General features: G+C 44.5%; 2 protein-coding genes across 8 annotated transcripts in view; one reads left to right on the top strand and one right to left on the bottom strand.

The window, feature by feature from the left end:
• DENND1A (DENN domain containing 1A) overlaps positions 1-11,110 on the top strand; it is a 221,461-nt gene extending 210,351 nt beyond the window's left edge. For 4 of the 6 annotated variants that reach the window (XM_085300458.1, XM_085300456.1, XM_085300455.1 and 1 more), the window contains 2 exons: positions 6,682-6,937; positions 7,639-11,110. In XM_085300458.1, coding sequence (XP_085156584.1) covers positions 6,682-6,937; positions 7,639-8,958 — 1,576 coding nt within the window. In that variant the 3' untranslated portion in view covers positions 8,959-11,110. Of the gene's footprint in view, positions 1-4,035; positions 4,165-6,681; positions 6,938-7,638 lie in introns of all 6 variants that reach the window. The other 2 variants (XM_085300460.1, XM_085300459.1) reach the window with 1 other exon arrangement.
• Positions 11,111-13,823: 2,713 nt separating this feature from the next.
• The window catches only part of CRB2 (crumbs cell polarity complex component 2), a 79,267-nt gene continuing 65,273 nt past the window's right edge, over positions 13,824-27,817 (bottom strand). For both annotated transcript variants that reach the window (XM_085300444.1, XM_085300443.1), the window contains 6 exons: positions 27,118-27,674; positions 25,534-25,699; positions 23,836-24,703; positions 22,976-23,092; positions 22,136-22,262; positions 13,824-18,526 (listed from right to left, as the gene is read on the bottom strand). In XM_085300444.1, coding sequence (XP_085156570.1) covers positions 18,299-18,526; positions 22,136-22,262; positions 22,976-23,092; positions 23,836-24,703; positions 25,534-25,699; positions 27,118-27,674 — 2,063 coding nt within the window. In that variant the 3' untranslated portion in view covers positions 13,824-18,298. The remainder of the gene's footprint in view (positions 18,527-22,135; positions 22,263-22,975; positions 23,093-23,835; positions 24,704-25,533; positions 25,700-27,117; positions 27,675-27,817) is intronic.

The raw sequence follows: 27,817 nt of genomic DNA, 5'->3' as shown, positions 1-27,817 counted from the left end.
AAAAAAAAAAAAAAAAAAAAAAAAAGAAGAAGAAGAAAAGAAAAAAAGATAGATAAAGCCAAATCTCAAAATCCTCCATCAGGCCGAGAAGCCCAGGAGAATAAGGAAAACAAGTCCAGCCTGCCCCTTTGTACCGTAATCTCTGCAATCAGGAGAAAGCAAAGCAATTAATAAAATACACAAATTCAAAATTATTACAGAATTCTCCTTACTAATGCTCGAATCCTGTACTCTCATTTTCTGGATATATTTTTTTTTATCTCAAGTACATTTAGGTGTCAATTAAATTTGAAATATCTACATTTGTCAGCATTTCATTTTTGGCCAGTGTGATGTGCTGCTGATTTGTCCATGCATCCTGACACATGAAAAAAGCTCCTGAGATGCAGATCTTCCTCATTAAAAAAGAAACCGGCACTCTCATAACGGTGCGCRGAGCCATGGAGCGCATCCCCGGCTTTGGTGCGCCGTGTTTCTGACATGATATTTAAAAAGGAACAGCCGCGGCTGTCAGTACTGTCATATGCTCGTGCTAACCGAAGACATGTTAAACTAAACATTAGAAAGAGATCAGCAAGTCATCTGCGCGGCACCTCGGCGGGGAGACGCGGAGGCAGGAGCCGGCGCAGTCGTGCGGAGACGACGCGGGCTGCAGCGGTGACGGGCACCTGCCTTCCCCTGGCAGGCGGCGGGGCCGGGGCCGAGCCGGCCCGCGGCGGGGGGCCCCCGAGCCGCGTCCCGGGCCATCGGGCGCTTCGGGGGGGGTTCTGCTGCCTCGAGCTGACGCAAAATTGGAACGGGGAGGATGTTAAAACCCTTCATGCGAGCGGAGCTGGGTGCTCGCTTCGTTCCAGCARTGGAAATCGCGCTTCCGTTTAGGGAGTCCTGCGGCAGCAGCGGCGCAGGTTGGCTGTGGCTGCACGTTTAGTCTCACTCGCTCCCCCGCCGCTGGTGGCCTGTCCAGGGCGTTAGCCCGTCTCTTCACGGGCRGCTCCCGGGCTCCCGAGCGCGGGCAGCGGGCGTCGGGAAATTCGGCGCCACTCTTGATCGCTGGGGAGTAACTTTAGCTTTGCTGGATCAGATGTTAATTGATCAGATGTTAGGTCAGATGTTAATTTACTCCCCTACAAGGAAAAGACTGTACATACAAGTTAGAAGAAATACTTTAAAAGTATCTCAGTAAACTGAAATTTTTGGGTAATACAGTCACTTTCCTAAAATATTTGCTAAAAATACAGCAAGCTCCACCTCGTGCCGCGGCGGCTCCTCGCGCTCCCTGGACGCCTGCTGCAGCGTCGCAGGGGACCGGAGTGGCTGCGCAGCAGCTTTAATTGGAGCRCCTCCGACTGCGATCTAACGCCGTCAGCTGTGCTCAGTGCCGCCCCAATTTTAGATATTTTTTAATTAATTAGTGCCGAGCTGATTGTGAGTAAACGCTCAGCACAGGGGCGCCGCCGGCCCTCTTGCGCTGCCGCTTGCAGTTTCCAGCTTCTCTTTCTCTAACCCGATCTTCTGCTCTGCTTTTCCTGCCGTCGGTCCGTGGTTACACGGCAGCCGAGTCGAATGAGCGAGACGGGGCAGCGGCCGAAATCGAGTCCCCTGTCGGGCCGCCGCCGCCGGGGTGCCGTGGCTCCGGGCGCTGCCCGCGCCGCCCTGCTCCCGCTGCCTGYGCGGACGGGCTGCGCCGCGACGGCGGCTGGAGCAGCTCCGTGACACGCGGCTGGCCGCGAGGAAGGKCGAGCTCAGGGCACTGGCGATTTCTTCTCCCTTCCCCAGGGAGGGGGACGGAAAACCAGAGCTGCCGGCGCGGCTCTGCAGCGACGCCAGCAGCGTCCGGCCGCCTGCGGCGCCCCGCAAGACGCGGAAGGGGGGTTGTGTTGCCATCGTGAAGAGTTTTGTCGTCTTTTTAATTGCCCCCACGCGCAGTTAGGTATGCCAGAAAGCAACTGAAGGGGGAGAATAAATCTAAGCAATAGTTAAACTTCAAAAATCTAAGAAGTGAAGACATTTTTCATTATATCGTGGATATCATTTTGGTGGCACTAAAAAGGTTATGCTTGAATCGTGGTGTATGGAAAACACTGGGTTGTGGTGCAGAGTCCTCTGGTTAGCACTGATAAATCTTGTTGCTGTGGTTTTTTTGCTTTCAGTTATTTGGGAAGCATTTTTCTTAATAATTCCTGTGCAGGAGTGTATTTTCTGTAGGTGCTTTCGCTGTGCAGGGCTTTGGCTTCTCCAAGAGGAAGCAACGGGGCCCTGGCCGGGGGCTCCGCTGAGGCTGCGCCTTGGAGCCGTGCCCGCGAGCCGCTGGCCCCGCTGCCCCGCGCCCCCCTGCCTCCCGGCAGTTTCCATCCCACGCGCCCTGCTCGCGCGCTCTTCCCTCTTTGCTAGAGCTGATAACRCGTTTAATGGTTCAGAGCAGCGACAGGCACTTCTGAACTTGCTGCAGTGGAAAYGGGGAATCTTAGAAGCTTCTGCTTTGTGCAGAAAAGAATAGTTTGTTGGTTTTAAGGTTAAAACAAAGTGAAGCAGCTGATAGCTACAATAAAGAATAGGAAAATATTAATAAATTCACCAAGCTTAAAATATTTCTCTTTTATCCCCAGTCAGTGTACATTTAACCAGACCTGTACAGTTAGTTTCATGTTCGCTAAGAATCCAGCCAGCGTCTTCGTTGGGTGCGAGAGCAAACCCCGGAGAGCTGCCCGCCGCGCTTGTGTCTCGAGTAAAGACAGCTACTACGGTCCTGTCAGAACTCTGGTGGAGAGATTTTGAGGTTTTGCTTTTTGCTTTTGTTTTGTTGTTTAATCGGGGCTAAAGTTTGTTTCCAGAGGCACTTTAGGTTTTAAGAAGGTTTCGTCCGAACGGCTTTTTGCTCCAGGCTGCTGCTAACGAATTCATAGGCTGATCGTTAGCATCCTGTGATGTGGGAAAAATTAACTCGAGTCTCTTTTCTGCCAGCTTTTAATGTGAGGCTTTGAAAGCAGTTTGCCACTGAGGAAAGAAACATATGTACCTCACTTGGCACATTACATTTCACATAAATCCTTGRACAGTTTTGTTTTTATTCCATTGTGAAGCAAATTTCAGATCTCAAGTCAGGTCCTCGTATGTATGATGTCAGCCTACGTATCTGCAAACACCGAGAGGCAGATTTAATATTTGTTTTCTTGTAGCCAGAGCTCAGAGGATCTGAGCAAGAAAGATAGGAGACTGAGGAATAAAAATAGTTTATGCAGGGCATCCAAAGTAGAGAAATTCATTGAAACTTTGCTGAGAAATTGTGAGCAGCAGTCTTCAGTGGGCAGACAGTACAGTGTAAGCCCACTTAGAGGAATGCGTACAATGCACGTGTTATCCAGTATGTAGCTGTTAGACATACTGCTCTGAAATATCACACAAAGGTGAACACGTTTAAGGAGAAAAAATAATGGGAAGCATTTCCAGGGCGCTATATCAAAYATATGCGGCTGCCCAGCAGCCCAGGATGGTGTTAGCTCTCCAGCTCTGGGGCACACAGGAATTTCTGATGCTTCGTGCATATTTGTCCGTGCTCCGTCATACCGGTGACTTAACCCAGCCGCTGTATTTGTGTCTCTTTATTTTGCTCTAATGACAGTACTCGGCCGTTTGTGCCCTTCGGTCTGCAAAGCTGGTGTCACYGGTTGTTCTCTGCAATTGCACCTTTGATAGCAGAGAAACCCAGAGAACAATTTGAGACGATGCCCAACTCTTAAAACCGCAGTGGGAGAGCACAGGCTTCCGAGCTGGCTCCCTTGGCAGCGTGGATGTGCTTGCAGGGCTCGGGAGCCGGCTCGGCTCGGATGTGCTTGCCCGCCGGCGAGCGCCCTCGGCACTGGGCTCTCTGACCAAAGAGCAGAGCCGCGCTCGGCGTTCGCCTGCGGAGCTCCCGGCGGTGGCGGTCGGTCGTGTTGGGTCGCGGTGTCGAGCCTGGGAATCGCTTGGTTTCTCTCTCCTCTGCCGCTTTGAATGTGACAACTTGRTAACTTCCTTTTCTCTTCCTGTTTCCTTCAGCCTTGTAAAGCCCATGCGACACTATACAGTCTTYCTCTCTGAGGACTCTTCTGATGATGAATTTCAGCAGGAAGAGGATCCTGTCTGTGGCTTCTCAGAAAACTTTTTCTTCTCTGCTCCTTTTGAATGGTCTATCCTACTTCCTTTCTTTGTATTAATTCAATCCTTGAGCAATGGTTTTTGCACTGGTCAGGGCTGCCTGCTTTTATACTTGGCATTTTTAAAATGTTCCTGCCATCTTTGTGTAGCCCTCAGTGAAAGTTTAATATTTCTCCTACTTGGATGCTTTGGTATTTAGTGGCATGCAAAGGCCTACTCCTGCATGAAGCAGCCTGCAGTAATGCACCGCTTGCTGGTGGGTGTGAGCCCCGCGGGAGGTGACCCCCAAGCCCTTGTCCCACCGCTGCTTTCCCACCTCGTGCTCCATCCAAAGCTGCTGCCGTCTGTCGCGCCKCCCGCCCGCACTGCGGCTGCTTTGGGGGTTGTGCCGTGAGCTTGCTGCGGCAGTCGGCAGCCTCTCCCACGCCTGCTCGCCGGGCCCGGCCCTCTCTCCTGCCAAGTGCCAGGTTCTCGCTGGCTCCTAGAGGCATCAACCTGCAGGTGTCCTCCAAGGGTTTTGAGTATGCTCYGACCAAAAATTATGCAGGAAATAACAAGCAGTTGGTTGGGTTTACTCACCACTTTATTTATATGCAATTTCTTCAAATTTAAAATTGTTGCGAATTGGCAAATCCCAAAAGCTCCATGGCATTGCCTCGCCTGGCTTTCTCCCGAGGCCCTGAGCAGCTTGGCCACGTCACGGCTCCCGCTTTGGGGGAAGAGTGTGTTCAAACACTGGCTGCCGGGTGCTGAAATCTCTCCAGGGCGCTCTGCCGGGCGGTGACCTGCTCGTCCTGGAGGCCGGGATGGATCCGACACTGTGGCATGGCCGGTGCGGAGGGAAGCGCGCTGGGCTCTGCCGGTGCTAACAACCCCGCGCTGCCTGCCAGAACGCACCGCGCCGAGGGCGGCTCGCCGTGGGGCCTCCCGGGGGCCAGCCGGAGGGTCCGCTCTTCCCTGCCCTCGCCCGCTTGAGGATTTCTTGGGGCAGGAAGGGACATGCATTGCACAGAGTTACTCGGTCTTTTAAAAATGCAGCTAATGGCTCGAGCAGAAGCAGGGAGGAAGAGGCGCTGGAGTCCTGCGAGCTGCTGCCCGGCAGGCAGAGCCCCGCCGCCCCCGGGCAGCTGCCTGTTGTCCTCCCCCTGCCCCGGTTCAGCGCTGAGCCCTGCCGCGGTTGTGACGAGGKCTGCGTGGCCTCTGCTCCCCCGGCTTCCCTGTCGTTGCAGGTTAGTAAGGAGAATATCCCTTCCAAATCCGAACCTGTTTGCAGACCGAGTCGATACGACTGCGAGACCCGAGCTGGAACCAGCAGCAGTGGCACGATGGCAGCCAGTGCGGCCGCGGACTTGGAGGGCAGTGCAGGGACCGGAAGGCAGCCGGGCAGGAGGAGCCAGACACGATAGGTTTAGTGTCAGAAAAAAGGGTCCCGCACTCTTGYGTTTGGGATGCAAAAGGCCACTAAAATATTTTGTTTGCAGGATTCCTTAGGATTTTTTTGCAGTTTGATCTGCTGCTTAGCGGATGAGCACATGCTGCATGTGAGATTAAATGGAGAACCAAGGTTTGCAAAATCACCCGCTGTTGAGGGACCTGTGCCCTCCGCTGCCTGTCCTGCCCCTGCCTTACTACCGCCCTCTGTTGCTAGCTGAATCCTACTAGTTATGTCTTGACAAACAAAGCAAGATGGACTCTGTTTATAAATCTGCATTATATATATGTATTGTAATAAAATATGGAAAGAGGAGGATTCTTCCATATTATCTTTGTTTTGGGAGTCTCACAAATATTTTCTTTTAGTGGAAAACCTTGTTTAAATGCCATGGTAAAACTGCCAGTCAAGTGCCAGTAACGGCAGGAGCGTGTGGCACTTCTCCTTGTTAATTGGAGCYGTATTATGCTGCTCTTCTCCGTACACAAAGCCACTATGCAAATCCACCGGTGCTCGGGTTTTGCTGAGGTACATGCGAGAAAAGCATCCTGCTGACTAGTCTTGGCTGTAAATGTAAAATAGGTGTCTCCATAATGGATTGTGTTGTTTCTTGATAAGATGACACCAGTATAATCGCTAGAACCCTGCTCGGTGTTCCCAATTATTGCTGGAAAATGCTCTGAATTACGCTCTGTGCTGAGTTAGCTTGAAGCCAGCGAAGGCGAGTGTGTGCAAAAGCCAGGGCGCTTGCAGGGCGCTTAGTAGGAGCCGTCGATGTAGGGTTAGGGAAGGGCAGCCGCCAGGCGAGGAGCAGGGCCCAGGACACGAGCCCCTGGAGCGCTGCTCGTCCGCACGTCCGTGACTGCAGCCGCTGCTCTCCGCTCAGCACGTCCCATTCGTGTCCTTTCCCTTTTTCCAAAATCCTCCAGTGCCAAGTCATCTTTGCATGTCCCTCTGCCCTGGGTCACTTTGCTCACCCGCTGGCTGTTCACAAGGCACTGTAAGCTGTATTCTGCCATCCAATTTTGCCATCAAGCTTCTTAGTAGATACTTGCTTTAAAAAAGGTCAGAAAGACTCACATATACAATATGATTTTTGCTTTCCTGTCTCCTAGGCCACAGCCATATCGAGCCCTGAAAGAATCTGATAGTGCTGATGGAGAAGAGGCTGCCAGTCCAGAGAAAGGCAGAGAAGCTCGGCCCCCGAGCCCGCTCCTCGCGGGCAAGGCTGCCGAAATCAACCTTCTTGAAGACATTTTCCCAAACTTGGAAGTGGAAACACAGCCACAGCCTCTCAGCCAAGCTAAAAGCCTGGAAGACCTGCGGACTCCCAAAGAAGAGGGAGATCAGCGGTGCACATTTGAGTACCAGGTTTGGAGAGGGTTTCGTACATTTGCGCAGAACCGGGCTGTCTGTCGTCCTTTATTCTTTGAGAAACATTTTCATATTATTGGATAGTTCATGTGTTTAGCTGTTTGGGTTTTTGCCCCCTCAGGACCCCTCCAAATTGGATATGTTTGTTAAAATGACCTTCTGGTCTTTTTGTTGTTKTTGTTGTTTTTAAATCACCTCTGGCCATTTTGGGTAGACATCAAGGGGACAATCAGTGGTATAAAAGACAAGTTCTCTTAAGAACTTTGCTGAGTATGCAGAGCTTAGAAAGTGCTGATCTAAAGCAGTCTCTGATATCTTCATGTGATATGGAAGAAAAGGATGTCATTCAAYCATATAGTAATATTTAATGTGTTACATCCAGATAATTTATTTGACAGCTTTTTTCTATACAGTAATTATGGTTTTTGGACTTCTGTACCTTAGATATAGATCTGAGCTCCTAACCTGGCTACTTGCAAGTGCCAGAGGACATCACAGCTGAGCAACTCATTAGAGACAGAGCTGGAAGTACAACTCCAGCCTTCCTGTTCCCAGGTGGCACATATGTCCCTCACCTCCCAGGGCCACTGCCTGTGGACACATCCTCCTCCACTCATAGCTCAATAGCCCATCTTCACTTTATGGTCCGTGTTGTGAGGGGATCAGTAGACATTAACGTGTTTTATGCTCTCTTGCAGAGAATGGATCTTGGTGTGTCTGAGAGGAACAGGATTGTGCCAGCCGTGAAGCTCTCTCACCCCTACAACAAGCTGTGGAGCATGGGTCATGATGATATGGCTATTCCTACCAAGTATTCCCAAAGCTCACCAGAAAGGCCCTTGACTGCACTTGGTAACATGCCGCCAATCACAAGGAGACCCCGTAGCAGAGATGGTATGCTGGCTCCTGCAGAAAAGGATGAATCAAGCCCTGCCCCTCAAGGGAACATCACTATTCCTCGACCACAGGGAAGAAAGACTCCCGAACTGGGWATAGTCCCACCACCACCAGCACCCCGGGCATCCAAGCATCAGACTCCAGCTGGGTCAACAGAAATTCTCACCACTCATGCTACAGGACGTAGCCCTTTGGTTTCAGATCTTATCCCAGAGCCCTTTGGACTTGGTAGTGTGTCCCGAGACCTTGAAATCCAGCAGTCTGTAAGYTATACCTCTCATCCATCCCAGCTTTTGTCCAGTGCTACTAGCACTGCTGAGATGCTCCAGCCTGTCAAGGTGAAGACAGATAATGCAGGCAATGAAAGCGACTACCTTCTTAGCCTGCTGGATCCATTAAAAACAGCCAGCTGGCAAAGCACTAGCCCGCAGCAAGGCCCCCACAATCTGCAAAGCTCAGCCACTCCGCCAGCCGCAGCAGGCTTTGCCTCAGTGGCGAGTGACTTTGTGCCTCCTCCAGCTGCACCATTTGTCCAGCCACTCGGCTATCCTTCCCCAGCACCACCTTTTCTACAGCCATCTCCTAATCCATTTACACAAACAGTGCCAGGAGCCCTCTCAGTCTCTCTGGTTAGACCTCCAAGGGGCTCTTTCACCCCCTCTTTAGGTCATGCTTATAGCTCTAGCTTTATAGCACCCAATTCTGGTTTCTACCAACCACAAAGACCTCAGCCAAACATTTCAACACTGTCCATGCCCAACTTGTTTAGCCAGGCTGCAGCTGTGCCACCAGCTAGCTCCTTACTGCTGCAGAGCCACAGCCTTTCTCCAACAAGTTCTCTCCAGCCAGCATGTTTAAGTGGTCCTTCTAAAACCAGAACATTGCAGGTGGGACAGTCTAGTTCAAAGATAGATACCAGCCAACCATTAGCTCTGCTGTCTAATGAACCTCCTTTGATCCCTTCCAGACCAGCTAAGGGCTTAGAGTCAGTGTTAATACCCTCAAAATCTGAGGACACAAAAGATCCATTTGAAGAGTTGTTAAAAAAGACAAAGCAAGAGGTATCATCCACAACAGGTAAGGTGGAACAGCTCAGAAAGCGATGGGAAACCTTTGAGTAAGAYTCCCAATGGCCTTCTGATGTGCCTTTGGGATTGACAGAGCTTTTGTTTTATTTTGTGTTTTGCGCCAGCATAAAACCAAGTATGTCTTTTACGGAGGGCTTAGCCARGATGGCTGCAGGACCATTGCCATGCTGCGATTCACAGTGATTTTTGCCCAGAGTGCATTTATTTGTTGGGAGTCCCTGCGCTGTCCTGATCCCTGCGGCTGTTTTCTCACTCCTCACGCTCCACCACTGAAACTGCCCCCRTGACTCCTGCACTGACCAAAGCATGAAGGTGGTTGGGGTTTGGTTTTCCATGCACAGCTTTTCAGACAATACTACTGAGGCAGAAATGGCTCCTTCCCTTGTATTTTCAGTCCTTAGCACGGCCGGGAGCACGACATGGTGCGTTGTACTAGTGTTTTCTTCCTGCCTGTGTGAATGACGTTCAGTTCAGTTATTCCTGCCTTAGACGTATCACTTAGTGTTTTGCTTTCACATGTCAAGTGCAGCGAACAGACCCAGCCTTGTGGGCTGTGCTGAATTAATCCMCAAGGCTTAAATTGAGTTTGTCCTGTCCTAAAAATATAGGCATTCATTTGAGTTATGCAATTGTATGAGCTTTTGTAGTAGCTTTTTAAAAATTTCCCTCCCCAGTACACCAAGCCGGGAGGTTGTAGGGATCTCTCTGGTGCAGAATTAGCATCATTCCTCATTGCAGCAAAACCACAGAACAGAGMAGAGCATCCTGCTGTTCAGTGTTTGGTCCTGGGTCTCTGTCAAGAAACTGGAAACACCAGCAATTACTTTTTCTTTCTTTCTTTTTTTKGGGGGGATGGGGTAAAGACATCAAAAAATAGAGTCCATCCTAGTCCTTATGTAAGCGTATGTTATTATATATAGATGTTATAGCTGGCAGTACATGAATGAGATGTAACTATCTATCTTATTTGACTATTAAAAACAAAAAAAGAACAGAGAAAAATTGGAATATAGAAGTTCCCAGTGTACGTGTTAAGTGCCAGTACACTGAGCGCAGGTCGATGACGGCTGCAGCGCGTGGTCTGTGCAGAGGGAAATGAGACTCCTGGGTGATGCGGACTGAGCGGTGYCACGCTGGACCACGACTACGTGGTAGCTGTCTGTCCCTCCCGCCCTTCAGACGTGCCCATTGCTCCCCTGCAGCATCCGGGTTTTCCTGCTGAGCTGAAAGGCTCTCCGGCCCCTCTGAAAACCCACAAGCTTTATCCTGCTTTTGATGAGAACTTTTTGCTGGTGCCACAAGATTTTAACTGGACCGTGGAATGGACTCTGAGGTCAAGAAGTGCAAAAAGCAGTGGAAAGGTTGAAGGGTACGTTCATGCTGATTTTCTAAAACATTTATCTGTGGCAATAGTATTCTTAAGTAGTTTCATCTTAATCTTAGCATCTCTTAAAACCTATACAGTGATCATTTCTTGTGTTACTTAAGTGGTGCTTTTTTTTTTGTTTTGTTTTGTATTTGGCACAATCTGATTTAAAACATGTTACTCCAAAAGAGGTAATCACATCACCATTAAGCCTTTGATAAAGTAAAAGAAATCATTTTGGACACATGGGAAATTCTTGTAAAGCTTTATCTGAATTATTTTCAATTTATCTATTTTATTCACCTAACATTGGAGATTTTCTTACTCTAATATATGAAAATGGCTGTCTATGCGTTTGAGTCTGTGCAATACAAAAGAAAAAAATAATATCTTAAATGCCAACAGTTTGGGAAAGACCATAGTATTGTATTAGTATAACTATATTTCTGTAAGTAAGTACTATTGCTCTTACAAGCCATTCAGTTGGATTTGTATTTTCTTTTTGTGTTGGAAGACAGATGGTTTTGGTATTGCATAGTAAAGTATCTAAAGTCTAATACAATAGCACCATTTTATTTTATGCTGTTCAGAATGTTAACGTTATGTAGAAATTTTAAGATCAGTCTGGAATTTCAGTTCTCTTTGCTATGAGCCAGATCATAAGAATTTCTCAATTAYGGTGGAGCTGTATAAGCACCAGAAAGTGCTGCATATGACTTATCATTTGAATTTCACATTTTTTTTTTTTAAGGTTGTACAATGACTATATACTGACAAGTCCTAGTACACATGCTTAATTAAATAGGAAAATGCTCAGGTCATCTGTATCATTGCAAATCATTTTCTGTCTCTTGCTTTATTGTTTTACTCTGCCCATACTGAACAGTGTAACTCCAAAGCAGAGTACTTTATGCAGGTGAGTTTTTTTTTTTTTTTTTTAAGACCCCCCCCCCAGAACCCCCAAAACACTATGGGTGTGGTTTTTTGTGGGGGGTGGGGGGGGGTGTTGTTTTTTCCTCAGTCAAGTGTGAGCCACGAAAGGTGTTAACACGTGCCATGAATGGTACCACTTGCCTGCCTCTCTATTTTAGCGGTTGGGCGCAGCTGTGAGCCGCAGGAGCGCGCGGCGGCAGTTTGGCTCTTCCCTGAGTTCTTGGATTGAGTTTTTGCAAGCAGGAGACCGGTCTGCGTGTGTCTCATCATAAAGGAATCAGTCTGTCCCCAGGGCAGTATTTAGTTAGTTGTCTTATTTAAACTCAGGGTTTCTTGATATGATTCATTCTTAGTAGTGGCACGTGTAAACAAAGCGTACTTGCCTGGAAGAGCAAGCTCCCATGTGAAATGTTTCTTTTCCTGACTTACTTAAAGTATTTTTGAGTTGAGTTTTGTACTAAACTAGTATGAGAAATGTTCCCTTTTTTTTTTTTTTTTTTTTTTTTTTTTTTTTTTTTTTTTTTTTTTATTTTTTCATTGGTGACCTTGTTACAAACATTTTGGGCACTGGAAGTGGAAACTGTCAATCAGGTACATTTTTTTTTTAATCTGTCATAGAGAAAACTATCCAAGAATTATTATAATTTTTATTACTGTAATTTGTAAAGGAAAAGYGATCTCTTTCTGCTGGTTATGCCTGCTTTCCAATCCGCTGCATGCAAGCCGTAGCAGCTAGCTTTATATAAGGCTGCTTTCCTCTTATCAGAATGACATCTTTACTTCACTTTTAACCGTTTTCAAACGTCTTTTTTATTATTAAAAATTATAAAATTATAAATATTATAATTTATTATTATTTTTAACAGATGATTGGCTGTTCATACAGCCTGAGGCTTGCCCCTCTGGATCATGCTACTGCTGATTACTTTTTAGTGGCTCTTAGTATTTTTGCTTGCAAAAGACATCGGAAAATTTTGTTGCTGAGCCCCTTTGGCTCAGTGTTTTACATACACACATTAATTGTCCTAAGTGTGTGATTTCTCTATACATACTAGGGATTTTTTTTTTTTTTTTTCCCTCCCCTAGCATGCACAGAATGGTCAGAGCTGCTTAGGGTTCTTTGCTTCCTTTTTCTGTGTGCAAAACCAAAAAACAAAATCAAGCATCTGCCGTGTTTTCTTTCTCCTTAGAAGGTGGTTAGAGGCTGTCAGTAACAAATGACTGATACATTAGGGGACATTAATATCCCCTTAACCAACTATGAGACACCACTGACTCAGTGACACCCAGAAGAAGGATGTGCGTGCAGTTCCTGCCTTTGTTAAATAAGTAAGTAAGTAAGTAAGTGTTGCATGTACTGTCTTCCAAAGCGCAGGTAAGGAGATGCTAGCTGAGYGCTTCCTAAGCGGTGTCCGTTTGCACTGTGGGATTTCTTCTGGTCTATTTGTAGGGGGGGAGTTTAATGCCTTTTGCTCCTCATACACTTACCATAGAGGCTTTATGATCAAAGTGACTGTTCCAGAACCAGCAGATTAAATTGGTTAGTATTGACCAAGAAGTCTGATAGCTGCAGCTTCTTCAAACGTCCAGGTTTGGAAATCTTTACTTTTCTTTGCCTTTAACTGTCAGTGGTTAACAGCTTTGAGTATTTAAAGTCCTGTGTTGTATATATGTAAACAGTGAAGATGAGAAGTGCTCAGGTTCACACGCTGTCCTTTCAATCCTGCAAAAGGTCCTGGGTACGCAGGAGACAAATCCGGCCAGCTAGGATGGCGGCACTGTCGGGGTCCCTTGCTGCCGAGCGCAGGTCGCGTACAATGCTGGACCCGTATTTTTGAGTGGATGGATGGAGCAGCATCGTAAAGCACAAGTGAGCTTGTGATTTTTTTTTTCCCTGTAGTACTGTAAAATTAATTGCTTGAATTGAGTTATGGAGCTTTGCAGAGTAGCTATTCTGTATAAATCTCCATTCTTTTACTAGGAACCGAAAACTGGTGAGAGGGTATTGCCCATAGGCAGAGCACACGTCTCACTTGTTTGGTGTACAAATTTACTGTGAAATTTGTTCAATTATTGCCAAAAACTTAGTGCATTTCTCCAGAAAGATTTCTTAGGAACATAAACTGGATTTTCTCCTGTCTTCTGGCCCCTTGGCCGCTGCTTGCACAGCACATCCGAGTCGGGCCCGCCCGCGAGGCACGCGCTTACCCAGCGGCAGGCACAGTGCAAGCGTCCGGCCGCTCCCCAGGCTGCTGCCTCCTGCCTGGCCGAGGGGGATGGCAGAAGATGGGGTTAGGTTAACTCTGATGTAGGAGGTACCTATGAAATTTATTTATACAGGAAATGCTCTGTATTCTAAAGTCTTYAAATGTGAATTTCCTTTGAAATTCATGGGTCATAAGTGACTCTGGTGTGCGATAAAAATAAAATAATCAGAGGGTTAACAAAATTTTAAGTGCAAAAGTAGCATTAAGGTGCTGTGCAAATTGTGTTCTRCAGACTAAAATCTGCCATCTGGAAATCAAATTAATATTTAGCAAAAAAAAAAAACACAAGTCAAGATAAGTAGGTATATTTTTAACTTTTTTTAATTGTAGATTTCTTTGAGGGTCATTCTAATTTTTACAAATTATAAAATTTACAATTACAAAAAATTCAGGATCACGATCATTATCTACAGCAAATCCAGTTTTGTGAAAAAATATATTCAAAAATTAAATATCAAAAGAAAGTTAAGTTCATTATTGAAAAAAACACTTTCATAAATTATATTGCAGAAATGCTCAAGACACTGACAAAGTATTTTAATGCTTTTGCTAGTACTGGCTTTGGGTGCTTAAAGGAAAATGATCTGCTCTGCTAGTCCTGTAAAGCCACGGAGCAGCAGTCTTCCTGCTGTCTACCTAGGAACAGCAGCCAGTGCAGACAACGCTGCTTCCGATTTGCCTCAAGGCTGTTTTTCAGGTGTCTTTACCTACTGTTATTGGTTTCTGTAGCTTCTTGTTGCTTCTCAGTAAAGCTTAGCAATAGTCAGATCCTRTAACAAAATTCCATTTTTCTTTTCAAAATAACACAGGCTGGAATAATACTAGTTCATTTTGATCCTGTTGCTACCTTCATTTTTCTACAATTTAGCCATAAAAATGGAGTGGAGCTAAAATGTGAAAGTTAAGCCTCTCCTGGAAACATCTGTTAATCAGGTCTGGATTTTGGGAAAGCTGAACTATATTCTAAGCTTGCTGTAGTTTTATTTTACATTACTATGGGATGAACAAAAACACACCTAACTCTGCATTTAAGCAAAGGCTACATAGTAGGACCCCAACAGGATACAGGGGCTCAGGGACAAGCCCGCTGATGATACCGTGGGGTCCACGAGTCTCCTCACCAGGAGATAACCCAGACATAAGACAGGCAGAGGCTGGGATCTAGGGTGTGTTTTACGTTTCTCCCGAGTAAGCAGCTCTGTGCCATGGGGCCGCCCCTTTAGCCTGCTCCCAGGGAAGAGCGCTGCCGCTTCCTTAGCGCATTCCCAGCTGCCCAGACGCTGCTGGACAAAACCCTACCTGCCTCCTCTTCCAGCTGCAGTCTAACTCGCTCCCTGGCAGGCTGAGGACTGGGCAGTGTAACTGTCCCTAGTCTGAGGGGACCTTTCTAAACAGTATGTGGAAAATAAACAGAGCAAGTTTTTCATGTTAAGCATAAGTAACAGCACTATTATTACTAATAAATAAAAGTGATAGCAAGCTCACCAAACTGAAATTAGGGCATTTCTTTCTTCTTCAATGTTATGTCCAAACCACATCAGGGTGTGACCACCACTTGTTCTGTCAACTGTTACTTCATATTAGAGGGGCAGTGATACTACACACAAAATACTCATTGCCTTACCGTCTAATATTTTGGTTTGTTTCATTTTCCATATTTTCCATTCTTCACCTTATATAAACAGTTAGATGAAAGCAGAAGACATATTCTTAAGTAAGTGGGCAGACCCAATTAGTAGTTTCTGTACTCAGCCCTTTGCTTAGAATTCCAGAAACATTACAGCAGAAGTTAAAAAAAAAAAAATTACAAGAGCAAAACAGTGTAGGATTTTCAACCAGTGGCAATTAGCTATGGTGTTCAGATTCACACCCTCTTTATTAACAGTACTTTGGACATAAAAACACTGTTTTCTAAAATATTTCTCATTGATACTTGTAGTAATTGTATTACTTGTAGTAATTATCATGAAATGTTAAGCATTTTAGACCTTATTTGGCCTGCTTGCTCACAGTTGTTTCCCCAGTCTCTGCTACATTATGCTAAAGAAAAGGCATCGCACACACCAGCTGGAACACTAACAAAGGAGGAATAGAGTTACACAATAAACATCCTTTTTAGAGAAAAGTGGAAAATAAATGCTGTTTCACCAGAGAAAACTCAGTTTCATGTTAAAATTCAATACATCATTAGTTAACTTAAGTGCATTCCACTCTTCTGTAGTGAATAGCCCAAACATGATGTAATCCAGCCAGAGAAGTACAGGTCTTGAAATACCTGCTTCTTCCTACAAGCAAGTATCGCTTGATGTTCAACCATTAAATTGCTTATTAAGGTCTGTTCTGCAGTCATTCTACTTAGTGCCAACCCCTGCCCTCCAGACGCTGCTCTGTGTGGATGGCACATACTACAGCTATAAACAGATGGAAGAAAAAAAATTATATACATATATATATATATCTATATATATATATATACACACACACACACACACATATATACATACATACATATATATATGTGTGTGTGTCTATATATAGAGACATGTGTCTATATATGTGTGTGTGTGTGTGTATAAATATATATATCCAGCCTGCTAACATCATCCTTCTTGTAAAGCCTGATCAAATAAAGTGATCAGTTTTTCTACATATAAACAGTCTCCTTTCAAGAAATTTAATACTTGCTTTCTAAATTTCTTTCAAGAAATTTAATACTGTAACTGGTAATTCAGTCTCAGAAAGGCACTTTATATAGTCCTATGGTTTAGTCTTGGGAAAAGATTTAGTAGTGTCTAACACTAGCATTGTGATACTTTCTGAGAATGGAACGTGAGCGCTGGTCTAGCTCGTGGAAGGCCATCAGTAGCTCTGAGAAATGTCATCTATCAATCAGTCAGTCACTTGCCCAAGCTTTGCAGAGGAGGCACCTTCTCTCCATCACGGGCACTTTTTTTTGAACTGGCCGTGTCATTTCTTAATAATAAATACAAGTATTTTCTCTATTAATGAGGCCTTACCCGCATGGTGCTCTTCCTGCTGACTGCATGGCAGTGACAGTTACTGAGATACAAGCCCTCAGCAGACTGAGGAGCACATATTCAGTAAGGGAGGATGTTGCACCTATGGTCCCTACCGTCTCTCTCTTACTGATGACACTACAGTATCATTATTTGCTCTTTTAGCAGTTTTGTGTATCTACCTGTGCTGCCACAGCCACATCTTTCTTTCTGGCCTCCACTAAACCCAGCAGAACTATCCCCTGCCCCCACATTTTGTACTGCTCTTGCTGGCAGACCAATTTTATACAAGGCTTTTAAGAGCAGAGCTGCAATAACACAACCAAACAGGCTTGTTCAAGTAGTTGAATCTTACTGCCAAGTAACAGCGAACAGTTGCCTGCAGCCTATGGAGTAGCTTCAAGCAATACAGAGCTAGCCTAAAAACACACCCAAGACATCAGAGAAAACTCGGTGAGTGCTACGGGCTGACACTGCACCTGTCACGTGCCTCCCGGTCTTATATCAGCCGCTCTGTTGGTGGCATCTTGATTACGTTCCACATTTCCACTCGCGCCCCCTCTTTCTCTTGCCGGCTTGGGCTGTATGTTCCCTGAGTTGCTCTCCGTCGCTTCATGGCAATCGCAATGGCTGCAACAGCTGCAAGGAGAAGGGCAGCCCCTGCAGCCCCGACTGCGCCCACAACGGAGGAGTTGCTAAGATGCGCCCACACTGGCTGCTGCGGTAGAACAGGGTGTTACTCAGAGCGGCCACGTGGACAGTGCTGCACGTCACATACGAAACAGTGCCRGTCCCTCACCCCAGTCCCCTGTGCTGCTCCCTAAGCTGCACAGTCACTGTCAAAGCGATGGCAGCAATGCTAGACACATCTGCCTTCCCCTGCTTCACTGCTGAGCCACCACAGTCYGTGTCCCAGGACAGTCAAGGGATGCAGCAGAGGCCTGGGGGGGGGGCTGTTCTCCTGCTCACCTCCCCCCAGCCCCAGCCTGTTAGTCTGCAAGTTCAGTATTTGGCAATGGGCACTGTAGAGCTCGCCAGCCACCTGCCCACGAACCCACAACGTTCTGCCCGCACGTTTGCTGCGCGGTACCCATGGGAATGTCTAACGATCCATCCAAAACAGAGATCGCATCATAAAACCTGGCTTCGTACAGCGATTTCAGTAGTTCCTGACAGTTCCTTGTAACACTGTCTATCACGAGGCAGGAGTTCACAGCTGCTGTTGCTGTTGAAGACTTTGTGAAATGAGATTTGAAAACTTCATACTCCTGAGCTGAAAAAGCTTTGAGTCAATTTGAATTGTTGAGGGGAAACAAAAAAAAAAAAAAGAACAGTATATACAACCACTCACAAATATGCTCTGTACATCTCTCCTTAAAAGTATACATAAATCTTCATCTGCAAATTAGTGCCTAATTTAACCTTGCCTTCTAAAGCAGTCTTTAAATGTATCATTGTGGCATGAAAGGTGGAATGGAGCCAGAGGAATTTCAAAGCAGATGCACCTCAACAGCTTCGCTGAGGTTAAAGTACTAAGCTGCCCCCAGGGAGGGCGAGAGGGGAGTAAAAAGGCTCACTCTGAGCCAGTGCTGTGCAATTGACTCAATTAAATGCAACCAGCTGGAACAGCCATAGTCTAACCAGTCTGCCATGCACTTTTAAGTCCATGTCTTCATCACCATGCCTCAAGAAAACTGAGGTGATAGAATGGATCTGCTGCTGCAAGTGCTGGAAAAAAGATCCAAGGTCAAAGCAGACCTTGCAGATGCATCTCCTTGCCATGGTAGTGCCTATATTAACCGCTCTTCAGGTGGCACCTTTAAAACACTGTCCATCTCCAACCGAGCTCCTGCCACTTCTTGCTGACTTGGACTGTAGGTTCCCTCTGATTGGCGCCTCTTCCTTGCAGTGAGAATCATGAATATGAGACCAATACTGAGTAGCAGTAAAGAGCCACAGGCTACAGGGACAGCTACTTCAATTAGTGGGGAGGGGAAGAAAGCACCTGGAGTCCCCTTCTGTAAAAGAAATTAATGGAGAAACAGTGAAACCCCAGTAGTTACACAGACTTAAGTTGAAGAGCCTCAAATGGTCAGACTAGAGAAGGGGGAGGAAGAAGAAAAAAAGGGGGGGGCAGAAGATTYTCACCTGAAGGGAAAAGAAGGAGCAAGGAATAAATATAGAACTTGAGGGCACCTGCACAGAGAATGTTAATTCTTTAATCTCTAGGCAAACTGTATTTTTTAATGCAAAGAACAGCCAACAGCAAGTTCTGCATTTTCCTTTGTAATTCAAAACTAGTGATRCTCATCAGTGACATTCTTCAGCTCTGCCAGTGCTGAAGTTAGTGCTAGTTAATCTCAATAGGACAGAGTTATATACAGAGATTTACTGATGGAACAGTTATGACATTACAATAATTCATGCAGGGCACAAGGACAGAATAACCATGAGGAAGAAAAGAGATTTATTAAGCTAGTTAGCTGATTGGTATAGAGATGGGAAACCTAAATGCAGACAATTTATGGGACTAATCCTAGAGCTAGAAAATTGCTACAAACAGTCCCTTGCACATCACTTGCTAAGGAAACTATACAGCAGTTCGTTACAATTAGAAAGAGCCGTAGTTAACAGTCTGATCAATGCTTCAGACATTGTTAGATGAATTCAACAGTCCAAATAATCTCACACACTCTGCATTTTCCTCCTTGCATAAGGTTTTTCACAGCAGGACAACACCTTAAGATTCAAATGCTAGTGCAATCAACATCAGGTAGGAATCTTTTCTTAAGACAACTCCTTACAAATAGCAGACTGGAATATAAGCTAGTATTTATCATTAGAAAAGATCTAATCATCTCTGCAAAAAAAGTTCTTAAAGCARTAACAGAAATCCAGAGTAACATGAATTCTCAGTAACCCTGGAAAACCTCCCTGAGCAGAGGGATGGTTTAAAAACATATATATATAAGTAGTTTAATGATTAAACTGATAGCAAGGTAGAGAATTTATATAGCTATTAGACCTTCCCTTGCAACACGGTTATATGCAAACCTGTGTTTCACAGCTTCCTTGAAGAACTGTATTTGGGACATGCAAGTATAGTAAGTTTCACTAAAAACAGATGTTTTCAAGCTTAATATTTAACATACTTCAAAGCCAGAAGAAGGAATATAGTACATGAAAGCAAGAATTCGCATAGCTACCTACAGAAACTTTACAAAATACTAGGACAACAGATTTAAAATAATTTAGTGAATGGTACGTATGAAATCCACTGAACCTGTAATTCAAAACTCGTGACTTGCAAAGGCATACACTTTCAAGTCCATTCTGTAAGACTTTTTACTTGGTATTGACATTAAGACAACTTGTAGCGGGGTGGGGAGATTGTTAAGAAGATTGATGTATTGATGGGAGATGGCAAAGATAAAGCCTGAGGACTGAGGAAAGAAACATAGCCATACAGGGTTATTCTCTTGACCCTGGTGGAATTAAGGATGATGAGGAATGCAACAACAAAGAATACAAACATTTTGGAATTTGTCTCATTAAAGAAAGCTTTAAAATGACCTGATAAGCCTAAGAATAAGAAATATTTCTTATTGTTAAAAATAGTATCTGCCACCTTACAGATGAAAAACAAAAGAAATCAAGCTATATTATTTAAAGCTTTTAATGCTCTATACAGTCTGGGCCACTGCCACAAAGCAATGTAGGACAGCAAGCTCTGTTGAAGAAAAACTCTGCCAAGGCTCTCGAGCACTGAGTAAGGGTATTCCCRGGAGGACAGAGTACTTGGAAGTCCTACCATTTTCAAATGGCTGCATTTCAAATTGATTATTTGTTGTTGGATTATACTTATCCTTTTACAGATGTGCTAGGCGTTAGTTCTAGTTTTGCACAGCATGCAGATTAGTCGCACAGTACCAAAGCTACAGCGGTTTCCTGGCAGCTACCTTACTGCCTTTTACATGCTCCTTACTTGCTACTAGTGGTGGGAGGGAGAAAGAGAGAGCCTGCAGCTAACGTACCYTTTTTCTACACCGATCATTAACAGCAAACTCACTAGTTGTCCATACTCTCTCCTTTTCCCAACCACCACTACCACCACAAGCACTGTCACTTTTAAAGGAAAGACAGACAGCTCTGCAACAAGTAACGGGGAGGATGAACATGAATACAAGGAATCTGCAGATGTCCCGGACAGAAGAGATGTACCTGATGGAGTTTATGCATGCAAACTGGAAGTGTCAGGAGTGACCTTGTGGCACATGCATTATATAATTCTTAGTAACAGCAACAGCAGGAAACCCCACCTTGGTGCACAGCATTTTCCATGCAGTATGGGTTAGTACATTCCCAGGTTACCAGACAAGCTACCTGTCCATGCAATGGCTTTACAGAGAAGAAGCAAGTGTATGATTTAACAGTTGTCAGAGAGGAAGAATTTCAATCTCAAATACCAATGCTTTGCTCATGCAGAAAAGGAAAAGCATCATAAAGCCTGCCTATCCAACAGGCCCTTCAGGGTCAGAAGCACAGTCAGTAGACAAAAGCACGCTGTTTTTTACTTGATTAGCGTTTAGCTTGACTTTATCTAACTTCCTTTCTCCAAACACATCCATTTCTACCCAGATGATCTTTGGGGAAGGAAGCTGCTTTAAACTATCTCATCCAAGATAAAATACCAAATTAAACGGTATTCTCCAAAAACTGTGGAAGGCAGTTCAAGTCAGTGAATGGGGCAGAAGGTAGGAGAATTAGAATAGGTTTTTAGCCCTTTCACCACTGAAAGCCTCATTTTTGACACACTTTATTAATGATTATCTCCTTGTCCTATATCCTTCACAACTCTCTCACACCCTGTAATCCAGTAACTGGATAACTCAACTGGCTCCAGACTTTGCTTTTTCTGGAATTTGTGTGTTTCATATTACCCAGCCATTTYATATTTAACATAGATGAGAGAAGGTGCAACTCAATGCCAATTGTTTGGTTCCCCTTCCTTATATTTTTGCGTATTCTTACCTATCTCCTTATTTACACTGTGAAAGTGAAAGCAGCCTTAGCACGCCACAAACACTAAATCTACTGCCATACAACCCTTTGGGATTTTGGATACAATTTGTCTTCACTGTCATGGTTATGAAAAAGGATGTAATTACAATTCTTTTTCCTTTTCTCTATGGGCATAAGGCAGATAGATACAAATAATATCTCCTTTCTGTAGGTCCAACTGCAGTAGTAGTTTATTATCAAGAGCTGTACAGTCTAAAGAAAATCTTATGTAAAACCCTGAAACCCATATGGCAGCCCATGCCAGACACTGAAAAGCAATTGCCACATTTATTTATATGCTGGAGACTAACATGCATCAGCACTGCCAAAAAAAGAAGGAAAAAAGAAACTTTCACATTTTGAATTTCCTTGGTACCAGCTGATTTCCTACCTGTGCTTCCTGGTGCGCTTTACTTTGAGACATACAGGCGACTATGCATTATGTGGGCAGTTTCACTAATAGCCTCCTACCCAAGGATTCTTCTGAGGCTACTTCTGTTTCTTACAACTCACAGTTTGGAAGAACAGACAGAAGCTTCCAAGAGCAAAGGGAAGGAGGTGCTTACGTTAAYGTCGCAGCGCTCTCCTGTGTAGCTGGCACTGCACACACACTCGTATTTGTTCACAGAGTCTTGACATGTACCTCCATTCTGACAAGGGTTTGGATCACACTCATTTATGTTAATTTGACAGCTGGAAAGGAAAAGAGTAGAAGAATTAAATGAAATTTCTGATACATGTTCTTGTGCCATAGTGCACAAACCAGTTTGCGTGGATCATACAGCCTACAAAAGCTGCATTTATTTTAAAAATTTCTGTTGTATCTTTTTCAGGTGCTTTCTTCCAGGGTCCAACAACATGGAAGTTTTAGCCATTCATAAAAATCCTCCTTCTGTCATTTCTAAATGATGGAAGCTAGTATGGCTCTCTAGCTCAGTTAATAAATTCCCATGAGGTACAAGGCTGTTAAGAAATCAGAATCAGAAAATGAATAAATGTAAACACGCTTTTGCAGTCGCAAAATGATGAGTGTGGTTTTAATCATTCTCTGTATCCTAGTGTTTGTTTCAAGCTGTCCTGTCTCTACACAATCATCACTACCACTGCTTCTCCTGAACTGATTCCACCACATTTTCTAGCTATTTAACTCAGAATTACAAAATAAAGATATTTAAAATTAAGAAATACTTGGAAGCAGTCTATGCTATGAAAATCAGCAATGCCAGAAATATCATTTTCAAGCCTGCCTCTTCTAACAATAACATCTAATTTACAGTTTTGGAATAGTCATTTGAATGGCAAAGGACATATAGCAGGATGAACTATTTGAACCTGTTCAGTTATCCCAGTGATGTAAGGATTTTAGCACTAGTTCCTTTGCAGGCATCAGGAAAAAAAGCACTTACTTCCTTCCAGTGAAGCCTGGCTTGCAAGTGCAGTTGGCTCCCCAGGTCTCACTGATGCATTTGCCACCGTTCAGACAGGTGAAGTTCTTACCACATTGTTCAGGTGGGAATGGCCATCTGAGAAAAACAAGAGACAGCCTTTAAAGCTATCTTATGCAACACTAGTAGCAATCATTTTTAAGATGTACTCCGATACAGTGCAGACTGGGGTGGCAAGGTTCATGAGCACAGTCATGGCTATTTCTAGGGAAGAGTTCAACACAGCTCGAGAAAGTAGTCTCACAAATCCTCCAGAGAATTACTTTTGGTATGCCTGGAGAGCAGTTTATACAGTTATGCATATTAGAATATGCAGGAGCTGTATCAGTACAATGATTTTTCTCACAGAGCTCACTACTCTTGCTGATGAAAATATAAGCAGATACAGTATACTGTAGGATGCTATCTGTAGCGCACCTAAGGTACCAAAAAAAAAAAGGCGAGTACTAGGTAACTGCCTACAACAGCAGCTCTCTGCTCTCTTGTAGGCTGAGTATCACTTAAAAGTTGGCTGTGTACCACTAGTGGAAAAAATACCATAGTTAGGAACCCCTGATACAGGTAACCTCTACAAACCTAGCATCACAGTCRCATCAAAAATGCCATTCTCAGCACTGCTTGTATTCTGCCCAGAATTCTTCCTCACTGGGACCATTTCTGTCACTCCAGGACATTCCTCACACCTGACCCCTGCAGGGCACAGTATGACTGGCCAAGCATTGTAGAGCAAGGGAAAAAAAAWCCCAAAGTATCCCCAAGTAAAAATCCAAATTATCTAGGGGATGCTCTGACCCCTGCATCAAACCAAGCAAGGCACCTACTCGCAGCGAGGTCCTGAATACTGAGCTGGACACTTGCAGGAGTAGCCATAAACCCCATCAATGCAGGTAGCTCCATTYAGGCACTGGTGCCGCACACAGTCATCCACGTTGATGTCACACTTCTTCCCAATGTATCCCCGGAAACATTCACACTGAAAATCTGCCACTGCATCCACACAGTCCCCATGAACACACGGGCTTGACTGGCAGTCATCTATGTTAGACTCGCACAGCAGCCCCTGCCAGCCGGCACTGCAGGCACAGCTGAAGGAATTGAACAAATCCTCGCAGGTGCCAGCATTGAGGCAAGGGCTAGAAGCACAGACATCAGCCCCAGCGCAGCCTAGCTGGATGGTCCTTCTGCTGGATTGCTGGAACTGTTCTGGTTGAGGGTATGGGAGATGGGCAGTGAATGGCAGGTAGATCCCCCCTATCTTCACTTGTCCTAGGCAGCCAGTGAAATTTTCAGCTAGAACAACTGGCGCGTTGTTTTTTAAGAAGTCCAAGTTCCCAGCATTTCCCTGCAGAGTCGTATTAACAGACCCATCCAAACGAACTAGCCATCTGGAAGAAAGTGCAGATGGCTCTTCCATAGACATGGAGACCGTGTGCCAGGCACCGTCCGTGACGGACATCTGGCTCAGGAAGCTGACCCCTTCGATGCTATTCCCACTTTTGATATCAATAAGCAGGGAGGAGTTCTTAATGGCTATCTGGAGGGAGTCCACTTCTTCCACAGCCCGAAGCAAAACAGCATCTTCATCCCTGGTTCTGAAATCCAGGTGTAGGCTGCTCAGAGTTCTAGTCACTGATGTATTGGTGGTAAATTCAATGGCAGCATAGCTATTAAATGTTGCATTAGCCAGACCTATAAATAAAGGGGTAGAGCGTAAGGGATTTGAAAGACAGTCAGTGTCCTGTTTGAGACAGACCAATGGCAAACTCCTGGCAGGTTCCCTCGCTTAGGAATCATGGAAGCTTTGTGTGAGCAGGATTAAAGGCCTAGCTGCTGGCCTTATTAAAGCTCTTCCTGTTTACACTTGTACCTCTAATAGTAATATCCAACTCCTGTGTAGCAATTTTTATTCAYCAGTCTCAAAGCATTGCACAAAAATGCAATTATCCCCATTTTATTGCCAAAAAAGCTACAGCATAAGTTAGGAACATAATTTATTCAAGACCACTGAAAAGGCTAGTGGCAGAGCAGGGAACACCCTAACATCCTGAATTCCAGGATACTTTCCAGCCACTAGAAAATATTCCCTCCACATTAAGTCATCATTATCTAACCAGTTTTCTTCATTTCCCATGGTTCTATAATAGGTAAAAATTGACACATTTACAATATATAATTGTGTTAGTCCTACTTGGTGAAATAACCTGAGACTCTAGAAATGGCTGAACATTGCAGAGAACAGGATGGTCTTTGTATTGCAGTGATAATAAGATAGGTAATCATTCGATGAAAATGGACAGGCCCCTCCCTGATCAAGTCAAAGTAACAGAAAAAAAAAATCTCTAAGTACCATCTTTGCTCTATTACAATCTGGTGGTAAATCCATAAAACGCATGCTGCCTGCAAGAGTATGCATCTAGGCATTAATGGCTTTATATATGTTTGTATTTACTGCAATAGTATGAACTAGGAATACTGCCTGCCTAAAGACAATAAATGCTAAGCAGGAAAAAAGCACTTACACACATATCCTGCTAGAACATCAATACAGGTGGTAGCTTCAGGACATGGGTCACTTTCACACCAGACTCTCTCTTCACAAAATTTCCCAGTGAAATTTGCTGGACAGCTGCAACGAAAATCATTCCAAGTGACGATGCATCTGCCACCATTCTGGCATGGTTCAGACTGAAAAACAGGATAGCTGAATTTAGGAGCAGCATAATTCACATTTGGATCTAAGAGATTTTGGTTAGAGGAAATGTGACRACAAAGATTATTACAAGTAGTGTTTGAATCAGAAAAAGTGCAATTAAAATAGCGAATCAATAGCAGTGGAGGAAGCAAAAGGGTCTCTGTACAAGCAACTCCTCAGACCTTGCCTTTCCCCACGTGCACTGTTGATAAACAGAAACTCTCAGGTAGCTCCATCAAGCTGGAAAAGAAGAGCTGGCAAGATATCTGCAAGGACCTTGTGCTTCAGAGAGCATCCCACCCTTGCCGCTAATGGTCTGAACATGCTGACTGTCGGCCTGTTGCAAAATCTACATAGTCAGATGTACACAAATTCAGACAGCACAGTTTTGACATGCTAGTCTTTTAAGTTCCACTGTGAAAGTGTTTTTGTTGAGTCAAGTCACCAGGCAGTACTATGCTACTGATGGTTCCTATTTAGCTACTTGATGAGGGAAAGGGAAACATGTCCTTGCTTGCTGTTGTTGCTTTTGTTGTTATGGCCTCTGGTGTGAAGCATCTACCAGACCTTGCTATTCTTTGAATAAGCTTTATGGTTCTGTTTATTTGTGTGTGTTCAAATCAAAGCAAACAGTTACCTWACTCAATACAGATCAGAGACAGTTTTTCCATGCTTATGTCCTTAGAACAACCTGTAGATCTCAGATTTGAAAAGTTATATTGTGAAATAAATGGGTAAACAGAGGCAAGAGTTACATAATGGGAATGAAGCCTATGACTACAGGCAAAAGATGTTCTGTAGATCTCCTTTCTTGATTTCCCTCCTGTAACAGCCTCTTCCTTTCTGCCTGCATCTTAGCAGAAAGAAAAAYAAATAAATAAAAACAGAGAGCAAGGAAGTACTGGCCATCTACATACTAAGGAGCCTCTCTCAGACTTTTGCTGATTAATTACATGCAACTGAGAAAACCCATCATAAGCTAAAGGTAATTCTAAATTATTAGAAACTAAAAGAAAAGGCACCAATCCCTGCAGGTTCAACCTCACTTGATAGAAGCATTTGACATTTGCTGATATTAGAACACACTACACCATAACTGTAATCCTTAAAACCTATATTACAATCCCCTCAAACACACTGCGCAAACATTGCTTAATTACAGTCAGCTAAAGCAACTTCAGCATTTCACAGGTAGAAATGAAAACAAAATCAAAAGGCACAAAAGGAAAGGTGAGAAACAGATGAAACAAGTTGCAAAGCCCCTGAAAAACACACAAAGTACAGTCACTATCAAAGTCCTCAGGAAGACAGTCACTTGTCACTTATCTTTCTGATACCAGCATCAAACTGCCCTAAAATCACAGACCTGTAATAACTACACACATACAGAGAGAAATGAGAGACTTCCTACCTTACAGGTGTCATCAGAGATGCAACCATTCACAAGATTAGCGTTTGGAGCTCTATTCAGTTCCTGTGGCAGACTGTAGTTCTCAGCCTGAAAGAACTGCACTTCATGGGTGTTCAGCTGGATGTCTTGCAAACAGCCTTTAAAATAGCCTCCCCACTTATTAGTGCTGTTTGGGTTAGGATGTCCACCAATATACACTTCATAGCCAGCTAAAAGAGGGCTAGCTATGAGCTGTCCTAGCTCCACATATCTATCTGACTGGTGGACATGAACAACTCCGCCTTGGAAGGACAGAGCTACCAAATGTCTTCTCCCATCAATTACATTCTCTGGAAAAGTCACGGCATCTGCAGGCATCATCTCTACCTTCAGCTTGCCATTCTTCAAGTATATGGTGAGGCAAGGGTCAGTTTCRTTGCTGATTTGCAATAGCAGACCGTTAGGTTTCAGACTACGAATGAAAAAGGAGATGTTGAAATTTGCACCAAGGCTATCAGAAAGGGTAAAAGAGGCAAAGCTGGTGGAATTCTCCAGGCCAAATGTTGCTGCTGGGCGCTCTGGAAGAGAAAAGAAAGGCACATCAGTTCCGTAGCGAAGGGAAGGCAACTGACACAGGGATATTCAAAGATGCAACCCTTTATGAATAGGATATGACCATTCTTCCCAACATTTTCAWCATGTTTCAGAGTAATTATGCTCC

The sequence above is a fragment of the Rhea americana genome, unplaced genomic scaffold (genome assembly GCF_003343005.1).
Source record: "Rhea americana isolate MKP2758 unplaced genomic scaffold, rheAme1 scaffold_164, whole genome shotgun sequence".
Taxonomy (NCBI): Eukaryota; Metazoa; Chordata; class Aves; order Rheiformes; family Rheidae; genus Rhea; species Rhea americana.
Note: the sequence above shows the minus strand (reverse complement) of the source record. Positions and strands in the feature narration are given on the sequence as shown.